This window comes from Pongo pygmaeus, chromosome 23 (genome assembly GCF_028885625.2).
Source record: "Pongo pygmaeus isolate AG05252 chromosome 23, NHGRI_mPonPyg2-v2.0_pri, whole genome shotgun sequence".
Taxonomy (NCBI): domain Eukaryota; kingdom Metazoa; phylum Chordata; class Mammalia; order Primates; family Hominidae; genus Pongo; species Pongo pygmaeus.
Genome location: NC_085931.1, coordinates 28,639,222 through 28,649,462, shown reverse-complemented (window position 1 = coordinate 28,649,462; position 10,241 = coordinate 28,639,222). Strand labels below are relative to the sequence as shown.

The window sequence follows — 10,241 nt, the reverse complement described above, 5'->3', positions numbered from 1 at the left end:
CACAGTGGCTCACACCTGTAATCCCAGCATTTTGGGAGGCCGAGACGGGAAGACCACCTGAGGTCAGGAGTTCAATACCAGCCTGGCCTACATGGTGAAACCTCATATTTACTAAAAATACAAAAATTAGCCAGGTGTGGTGGTGCACGCCTGTAATCCCAGCTACTCGGGAGGCTGAAGGAGAACTGCTTGAACCTGGCAGGCAGAGGTTGCAGTGAGCCAAGATCGTGCCACTGCACTCCAGCCTAGGTGACACAGCAAAACTCCATCTCACAACAACAACAACAAAAAAGAGTTCGATAACAAGAAAAGTTTTAATATAGTCCATTAGGAAAAGTGAGATGTCACCAAAAGTATATATTACTTACTGCCAAATGAGTAGTATGAGCAATTGTTGGGAGAGAAAAAGAAACATTAGAGAAAGCATAACTGAGAATATGGCTTCCTCTCATTCAAATCGTTCTCCACGGAGCTAAGTCCAAATGTGCATCTGTGGGGCTCAGGGATAAGAGGGACTCCCCAGTTTGTCTATATCGGACTCCAGTGGAGAGGACTCTGCCCAGTCCCCACTACAGGGAGGCGGGAAATAAATCAGAAGGTAACTTTGGGGAAGAATCGCCTAATCCAGTGTCACCCTGAGAGGCTGAAAGGCAGAAGGAACTTACAAGAATACGAGAAAAACAAAAGATAACATTTGTCTGACCCCTACCAACCAACCTCCTCTTTTCCAACCCAACCTTAGGCTCAGCAGACCCCACAAGGTAAGCAATTTAAGAGGGAGGAAGTACCACTAATCTCAGGATTCTTGGGGAAAGGGCTTTGGCTTATGAGACACGACAGTAAGAAAATAACAATCTGGGGTTGCAGGTGAGCACAGATTTCTGCTCCCAGACTATCAGGAGCACACTGCTTCCAGACAGACCCGAATAAGGTAGCAGTAAAGACGGGAACTAATGCTAAGTGCCTCTAGACGCCCAGCACTGGTTTAAAGCAGTTCCCACAGATGACCCCATTTAATCCTCCCAACAACCCTATGTGCTTGGTACTATTATTACCCCCATTTTTTTTGTTTATTTTTTTGTTTGAGACAGAGTCTCACTCTGTCACCCAGGCTGGAGTGCAGTGGCATGATCTCAACTCACTGCAACCTCTGCCGCCCAGGTTCAAGCAATTCTCCTGCCTCAGCCTCCTAAGTAGCTGGGATTACAGGCACCTGCCACTGCGCCCGGCTAATTTTTGTATTTTTAGTAGAGACGGGGTTTCACCATTTTGGCCAGGCTGGTCTTAAACTCCTGACCTCATGATCCACTTGCCTCGGCCTCCCAAAGTGCCACCGCACCCGGCCTTTCTTTTTAAGACAGAGTCTCGACGGGGCGCGGTGGCTCACGCCTTTAATCCCAGCACTTTGGGAGGCCGAGGCGGGCTGATCACGAGGTCAGGAGATCGAGACCATCCTGGTTAACACGGTGAAACCCCATCTCTACTAAAAATACAAAGAATTAGCCGGGTGTGGTGGTGGGCGCCTGTAGTCCCAGCTACTCCAGAGGCTGAGGCAGGAGAATGGCATGAACCCGGTAGGCGGAGCTTGCGGTGAGCCGAGATCAGGCCACTGGAATCCAGCCTGGGGACAGAGGGAGACTCCGTCTCAAAAAAAAAAAAAAAAAAGACAGAGGCTGGCTCTGTTGCCCAGGCTGGAGTGCAGTGGCGTCACAATCCCTGCCCCGCCACTGGGTTCAAGTGATTCTCCTGTCTCAGCCACCCGAGTAGGTGGGACTACAGGTGCGTGCCACCATGTCTGACTAAATTTCTATTTTTACTAGAGACAGGGTTTCACTATGTTGGCCAGGCTGGTCTCCAGCTCCTGATCTCCTGATCCGTCTGCCCTGACCTCCCAAAGTGCTAGGATTATAGGCATAAGACGCCACGCCCAGCCTCTTTTTTTTCTTTTTTTTTTTTATTTTGAGGCAGAGTTTTGCTCTTGTTGCCCCGGCAGGAGTGCAATGGTGCGATCTCAGCTCACTGCAATCTCCACCTCTGCAGGAGAGCAGGAATCTTCAGTGATCCACGGGCAGATCTGTAGCCATTGTGGGCACCTGTTCTTCCCGTGACCTTTGTGCCCGGGTCGCAGCACGTGCTGAGATCGCGCCATTGCACTCCAGCCTGGGGGACAAGAGCGAAACTCCATCTCAACGGAACCCTTAAGGTCGTTCTCTCACTGGGGCCATTATGAGCACACACACCCACTCCCTCAGGTTTAAAAGGCGCGTTGCCCGGCAACAGAAGGAACTGCTGGCTTAGCCTTTGGCCGAGTTGGCAGCTCCACGAGGACCCTCAGAGTCCAGCTCTCCAGCGTTCAAGCATCCGACGGTTCCGAGTCCTCCCAGGAGCGGTTACCTGGGCACTCTGTGCCCCTCATTCCTGTCAGGGCCCAGGCTGAGGACCTGCTAGTAGGGCTCAGTTGCCTGGAGTCCGTTCAGCCCATCCCCCAGTTCACTTTGCTTGTGGGATCTCCCCGTTTCTCCTGCCCCTGGACTGAGTGGCAGGCCATCCCACAAGCACCCGGACACTTGGCATCAGTGGTGTCAAGACAACTCTAAGAAGGTTTTCTGTGATCCTGCAAGACCTGTGTTCCTTCCCGGTGATTCTGCCTTCAATTTGATTGCACAGGTACCACAGCAAGCCAGTGCTGTGTGCGCCGAATTCCAGGGCATCCTCCAGCTCAGCCACTACACTGAGCACAAGGAATCTCTGTGGGACCCAGGAACAGGTAGTCACCCCTTTGGGGCCCACAACACCCGGCTGTCCCCAGACTTGTGGCCAGGGAAGATAGTATTGAGGGCCCTCAAGGAGAGCGGGACAGGGATGGCTGAGCAGGACAAGGACCCTAGAGTCCAAGAGAATCCTGATGATCAGAGAAGGGTCCCCGAGGTCACCAGGGATGCACGGTCTGCATTTCGGCCCCTGTCGGACAACGGAGGCCTCTCTCCCTTTGTGCCCAGGCCCGGGCCTCTGCAGAGAGACCGCCATGCCCAGAGGTCAGAATTCAGATATAACCAGAGATCCCAGACCTCCTGGACGAGCTCGTGCCCCGAACTAAATTCCATCTCGAGCTCCTACAGCTCTACAGGAGGCCTCCTGGGGCTAAAGCGGAGGTGGGGGCCAGCCTCATCCCACTGCCAGCTGACCCGCAGTTCCTCAAAGACAGTGAGTGAGGACGGACCTCAGGCTGTCTCTTCTGGTCACACCCAGTGTGAAAAGACGGCAGATATAGCACCAGGGCAGACACTGGCCCTCAGGAATGGCTCCCCCAGATCCCAGGCCTCTAGGCCCCGTAAACGCAAGCTTCCCCTGCCGTCACGCAGGCAAGGGGATCCTCTGATGCTGCCACCTCCCTTAGTGCTGGGGTTCCAGGTCACTGCTGAAGACCTGGACCTGGAGAAGGAGGCGGCATTCCAGCGCATCAACAGTGAACTGCGGGCTGAGGCCAAAGCCATCTCGGACTGTAGACCCTCACGGCCTTCCCACGCTTTGTCCTCACTTGCAACAGGGACTTCTGGTGTGCCTACCATCTCTAAAGCACCCAGTATGGATGCACAGCAGGAGAGACACAAGTCCCAAGACTGCCTGGGCCCAGTGGCCCCCCTAGCTTCTGCTGCAGAGGTCCCCTCTACAGCTCCTGTGTCTGGGAAGAAGCACAGACCACCAGGCCCCCTGTTCTCCTCCTCAGATCCCCTTCCTGCCACCTCTTCCCACTCCCGGGACTCAGCCCAGGTCACCTCGCTGATTCCTGCCCCCTTCCCAGCTGCAAGCATGGATGCGGACATCAGAAGAACAACGCCTGGCACTTCTGCTCCTGCAGCTGCCGCAGAAGCCCCTCCCCCCTCCACATTGAACCCCACGTCGGGGTCACTACTGAATGGAGTGGATGGAGGCCCTTCACATTTCTGGGCCACAGTCACAGCTGAAGCAGGTGCCCAGAGGTCAGAAGTCAGATATAACAAGAGATCCCAGACCTCCTGGACGAGCTCGTGCCCCAAACAAATTGCCACCTCGAGCTCCTACAGCTCTACGGGAGGCCTCCCTGGGCTAAAGCGGAGGTGGGGGCCAGCCTCATCCCACTGCCAGCTGACCTGCAGTTCCTCAAAGACAGTGAGTGAGGACGGACCTCAGGCTGTCTCTTCGGGTCACACCCAGTGTGAAAAGACGGCAGATATAGCACCAGGGCAGACACTGGCCCTCAGGAATGGCTCCCCCAGATCCCAGGCCTCTAGGCCCCGTAAACGCAAGCTTCCCCTGCCGTCACGCAGGCAAGGGGATCCTCTGATGCTGCCACCTCCCTTAGTGCTGGGGTTCCAGGTCACTGCTGAAGACCTGGACCTGGAGAAGGAGGCGGCATTCCAGCGCATCAACAGTGAACTGCGGGCTGAGGCCAAAGCCATCTCGGACTGTAGACCCTCACGGCCTTCCCACGCTTTGTCCTCACTTGCAACAGGGACTTCTGGTGTGCCTACCATCTCTAAAGCACCCAGTATGGATGCACAGCAGGAGAGACACAAGTCCCAAGACTGCCTGGGCCCAGTGGCCCCCCTAGCTTCTGCTGCAGAGGTCCCCTCTACAGCTCCTGTGTCTGGGAAGAAGCACAGACCACCAGGCCCCCTGTTCTCCTCCTCAGATCCCCTTCCTGCCACCTCTTCCCACTCCCGGGACTCAGCCCAGGTCACCTCGCTGATTCCTGCCCCCTTCCCAGCTGCAAGCATGGATGCGGACATCAGAAGAACAACGCCTGGCACTTCTGCTCCTGCAGCTGCCGCAGAAGCCCCTCCCCCCTCCACATTGAACCCCACGTCGGGGTCACTACTGAATGGAGTGGATGGAGGCCCTTCACATTTCTGGGCCACAGTCACAGCTGAAGCAGGTGCCCAGAGGTCAGAAGTCAGATATAACAAGAGATCCCAGACCTCCTGGACGAGCTCGTGCCCCAAACAAATTGCCACCTCGAGCTCCTACAGCTCTACGGGAGGCCTCCCTGGGCTAAAGCGGAGGTGGGGGCCAGCCTCATCCCACTGCCAGCTGACCTGCAGTTCCTCAAAGACAGTGAGTGAGGACGGACCTCAGGCTGTCTCTTCGGGTCACACCCAGTGTGAAAAGACGGCAGATATAGCACCAGGGCAGACACTGGCCCTCAGGAATGGCTCCCCCAGATCCCAGGCCTCTAGGCCCCGTAAACGCAAGCTTCCCCTGCCGTCACGCAGGCAAGGGGATCCTCTGATGCTGCCACCTCCCTTAGAGCTGGGGTTCCGGGTCACTGCCGAAGACCTGGACCTGGAGAAGGAGGCGGCATTCCAGCGCATCAACAGTGAACTGCGGGCTGAGACCAGGGCCATCTTGGACTGTAGACCCTCACGGCCTTCCCACACTTTGTCCTCACTTGCAACAGGGGCTTCTGGTCTGCCTGCCATCTCTAAAGCACCCAGTATGGATGCACAGCAGGAGAGACACAAGTCCCAAGACTGCCTGGGCCCAGTGGCCCCCCTAGCTTCTGCTGCAGAGGTCCTCTCTACAGCTCCTGTGTCTGGGAAGAAGCACAGACCACCAGGCCCCCTTTTCTCCTCCTCAGATACCTGTCCTGCCACCTCTTCCCACTCCCGGGACTCAGCCCAGGTGACCTCGCTGATTCCTGCCCCCTTCCCAGCTGCAAGCATGGATGCGGGCATCAGAAGAACAAGGCCTGGCACTTCTGCTCCTGCAGCTGCCACAGCAGCCCCTCCCCCCTCCACATTGAACCCCACGTCGGGGTCACTACTGAATGGAGTGGATGGAGGCCCTTCACATTTCTGGGCCTCAGCCGCAGCTGAAGCAGGTGCCCAGAGGTCAGAAGTCAGATATAACAAGAGATCCCAGACCTCCTGGACGAGCTCGTGCACCACACGAAATGCCATCTCGAGTTCCTACAGCTCTACGGGAGGTCTCCCGGGGCTAAAGCAGAAGAGGGGGCCAGCTTCATCCCACTGCCAGCTAACCCTCAGTTCCTCAAAGACAGTGAGTGAGGACGGACCTCAGGCTGTCTCTTCGGGTCACACCCGGTGTGAAAAGGCGGCAGATATAGCACCAGGGCAGACACTCGCCCCCAGGAATGGCTCCCCCAGATCCCAGGCCTCTAGGCCCCGTAGACGCAAGTTTCCCCTGCTGCCACGCAGGCGAGGGGAGCCTTTGATGCTGCCACCTCCCTTAGAGCTGGGGTTCCGGGTCACTGCTGAAGACCTGGACCTGGAGAAGGAGGCGGCATTCCAGCGCATCAACAGTGAACTGCAGGCTGAGGCCAAGGCCATCTCGGACTGCACACAGCCCTGCCATTTTCAGGTATGTTTCTTCTATACCTAGTTTATTTGTTCCTTTTTTCAAGACATGGTCTCACTCTGTATTTCGTGTTGGAATACAGTGGCACAGTCATAGCTGCAGCTTTGAACTCCTGGGCTGAAGCCACTTCAGCCTTCTGAGTAGCTGAGACTACCAGTGCATGTCACCAGAGTTGGCTAGTTTTTATTTTTTTGTAGAGATCTATGTTCCTCAGGTTGGCCTTGAACTGTTGATCTCAACTGATCCTCCCAACTCAGCCTCCCAAAAGCACTGGGTTGATGAGCACGAGCCACTGCCTGGCCCAGAGTCACATTTTAACATCACATCCTCACTGCTGCGCTCAAGTTTTGGCAGTGACTGAAAACCCTAAGGAAGAGTTTCTGGTCAGGCCCGGGCCCGTCTGTGCATAGCAGGGGAATGGAAAAATGGCCTGTGGATGGTTCTTTTGGAGAAATGGCCAGACAAGCACTGAGATGCCGTTTCCTGGAATACAGGGCCGTGCGATGTCCAGCCCAGCTGCCAGGTCCAGGGCCCTCGGCACCATCTAGTCTGGGAGCTCATTCAGAAATGGCCTCATTTGCTCAAAGCAGCTGGTTTCCCTTCCAATCTGGTCCCATTTGAGAGATGCAACTGGGCCCTGTCTTCCAGGAAACCATTTCAGTGCGTGCCTGTCTTTGTCCCCGCGCTTTTCTTATTAACTAAGATTTCTAAATGTATTACATATTCACATTTAGAAACTCTAAATATCATAAAAGGTTAGCAAGGAAGTTTCCCTTCCACTCTGAACTTCCAAACACCAAGTCAACATTTTTGTTTGCATATCATCCCTGCAATCTATGTGCAAATAGAAACATGCACCTGGAATGCATGCTGATGTGTGATCGTGTTTACACAAAGTCCTCTGCACCTCTGCATATATCACTGGGCAATGCACCTTAGTTATCATTCCACATTTCAAATGTAAATCCATTGTATTGTTTCAGAGCTATAAAGTACTGCACCCTATGACTATTCCCAAAATTACTTAAGCACCCCATTATGGGTACACATTTCTTCTGTTTCCAGTCTTGCTCTTATAACCAATGCTGTAGTGAACAGCACTATGTTGAGTAGAAGTGGTGACCATGGGCATCTTTGTCTTGTTCGCGTCCTCAGGGGGAATGCTTTCAACTTTCCCCCTTTCAGGAAAATGTTGGCTGTGGGTTTGTCATAGATAGCTTTTATTACCTTAAGATATGTCCGTTCTATGCTGATTTTGATGAATGGTTTTAATCATAAAGAATGCTGGATTTTGTCAAATGCTTTTTCTGCATCTATTCAGATTATCATGTGATTTTTGTTTTTAGTTTTATTTATGTGATGTATCACATTTATTGACTTGCATATGTTAAACCATCCCTGCATCCCTGGTATGAAACCCACTTGATCATGGTGGATTCTCTTTTTGATATGCTGATGGATTCGGTTAGGTTGGTTGTAGCATTTCTTATTATTCCATCTGTGGAATGTATTGGTTTAAATAATGAAAACATGTTCTATCTTCACTGCTTAGCACTTTGTGTTTCTTTAACAGCCTTCCCAACAGGGCAACATAAAAGCAGGAACCCCGCTAGTCTCCCCTTAACCTGGAATTTCCCCTTCTCCACAGCTCGCTCATTGGACAGGATAGACTGGGCATCCAGGCCTCAAGGTAAGGACACACTCCGTCACCTAGAGTTGCAGTGCCTGGGAAGGCCAACCTTGGAGAGGCGCTGCCAGCTTTACAGCGGTAGAGGTGTTGGGAGGGACTGACCACCAATTTATAAGGCTGTACTTTGTTGGCGACATAAAGGATTGTTTCACAGATTGTTGGGGAGGGACAATCCCAAGGGCTCCCCTGTCCCTGGTCCTGGCTCTGCACAAAGGCAATAAGAGAGGGATGCTGGTAAGGGCTGACCTGTTGCTGTGCTGGGGAGGAAGGTGCTAGGCTGAAATTCAGGAGGCTGAGGATGCAGCAGTCCCATAGGAGGTACATGACCTTCAGGATACATTTTCTTCATTGATGATCAATGGAAATGATAAATCACTGACTATTTTTTCTATCATTGGAATCTACTCTCTACTGCTCATGCTGTTCCTGTCTTTTGGGGAAGATGGAAGATCGAATCAGTGTGTGCTGCACTGAGCGGATGGAAGGAGAACTGCGACAAAAATTGAGGAAGGGTGAGGGATGAGAGGGCCCTTCATCCAGCTGCTTGCAGAGTCCTCCTGAGGAGGAAAGCCCCGTGGCTCCCTGAGGAAGGAGCAGTGAGGGCTGCGTGACTCCCACAGTGAAGTGTGTGGTATGTCTGAGGACACCCAGGCTGGTCCATGAGGAGCCAGTGGCAGAGTGAGAAGCAGAAAGGCCAGGAGGGTGGCTGGAGGCCAGGCTCTGAGTCATTCTCCATGTGATGGAAACAGCCGGAACCCAGTGGGCTTGGAGGTACAGGATGCGGTGGCTGATGACAGAACAATGTGGAGAGAGGCGTCATTTGTCAAATCCTTACTTTGTTCTGGGCATTGTGCTAAAAATTCTGATGGCTCATCCCATTTAGGGGCTGAAAGTTGCAGAGGTTTAGGAAGCTTGCCCACGATACTGGAGCCCCCATCTCCTGCCCTAGTGCTGTCCTCCTTCTCACCCAGCCACCACCTGTTTCAGGGGAACACACAGAAGTGGTAACCTCTTATGGAGAGGCGAGTAAATTCTGCTGTTTTTGTTATTCACAGAAAAAACACTGGCTCGTGTGGGTTGGGAAGGATATTTCATCTGGTTATTTCCACCTGTGTGACTCTTATAGTATTGAAATGCATAGGTTAGCATTTTTGGCCAATTTACTCAGCATTCTGGGTTAAAGGCTTTTATTTATTTATTTATTTATTTATTTTTGAGATGGAGTTTCACTCTTGTTGCCCAAGCTGGAGTGCAACGGCGCAATCTTGGTTCACTGCCACCTCTGCCTCCCAGGTTCAAACTATTCTGTCTCAGCCTCCCAAGTAGCTGAGATTATAGGCACGTGCCACCACACTGGGCTAATTTTTCTGTATTTTTGGTAGAAATGAGATTTCACCATGTTGGTCAGGCTGGTTTCGAACTCCTGACCTCAGGTGATCTGCCCTCCTCGGCCTCCGAAAGTGCTGGGATTACAGGTGTGAGCCACCACGCCCGCCCTAAAGTCTTTTAAAATTCACTTGTATGAGTTGACTTAGTTTTCTTTAACCTTGTAGAAAAATACAAAAATGGCAATCTCTTTTATCACACAAATAATGTCTTTTTAATGGAGTGATTTTTTTCTAATTGAGGTATTATGTACTTTTCATTTACTAATTATTGTTTACATTTGAAGTGTTTTGTGAATTAATATTTAATTGCATAGATGAAGATTACTAGTCATAGGCATTTTACTAACCAATACTCATTAAGCATAGCGTGGATTCATGTGACGTCAAGCAGCTATTTTATTGGTAAAACGAAAAAGCACAAGAATGAACGCAAGAACTGAAACAGTGGAGACACTTAGAATGACTTGTCTAAGATCTAAATCATTTTGTTGTCTTCCCAGCGTACTTATTATCCTGATCATTGTCATCAGCATTGTTTGGGTCCTTTTAGCACAGATTTCTCAAAATGGGCAACTCCATAACAGTTGGAAGCTTACGAATTCATATAATTTGTAAGAGGGCAATTTGGAAGTACCTATCTACTTTAAAATTCCAATAACCTGGGAATTTCATCTAGAGTCTTTTATGTCTAGACTCTTTCATGTAAAATATTTCCACAATTAGGAGAAATATGTGTATGGGGATTTGCTATGTAGCGGTGTTTTGATAGAATAGAAAACTGGGATAAACCAAATTTCCATCACGAA

The 10,241-nt window shown here is 51.6% G+C and overlaps 1 protein-coding gene across 1 annotated transcript in view; it reads left to right on the top strand.

Annotated features, from left to right (window-relative positions):
• Window positions 1–2,726: 2,726 nt before the first annotated feature.
• Window positions 2,727–10,241, top strand: part of LOC134739253 (uncharacterized) — a 38,784-nt gene continuing 31,269 nt past the window's right edge. The window contains exon 1 of the mRNA XM_063662766.1: window positions 2,727–6,176. Within this exon, the coding sequence (XP_063518836.1) occupies window positions 2,863–6,176 (3,314 nt within the window). The 5' untranslated portion in view covers window positions 2,727–2,862. The remainder of the gene's footprint in view (window positions 6,177–10,241) is intronic.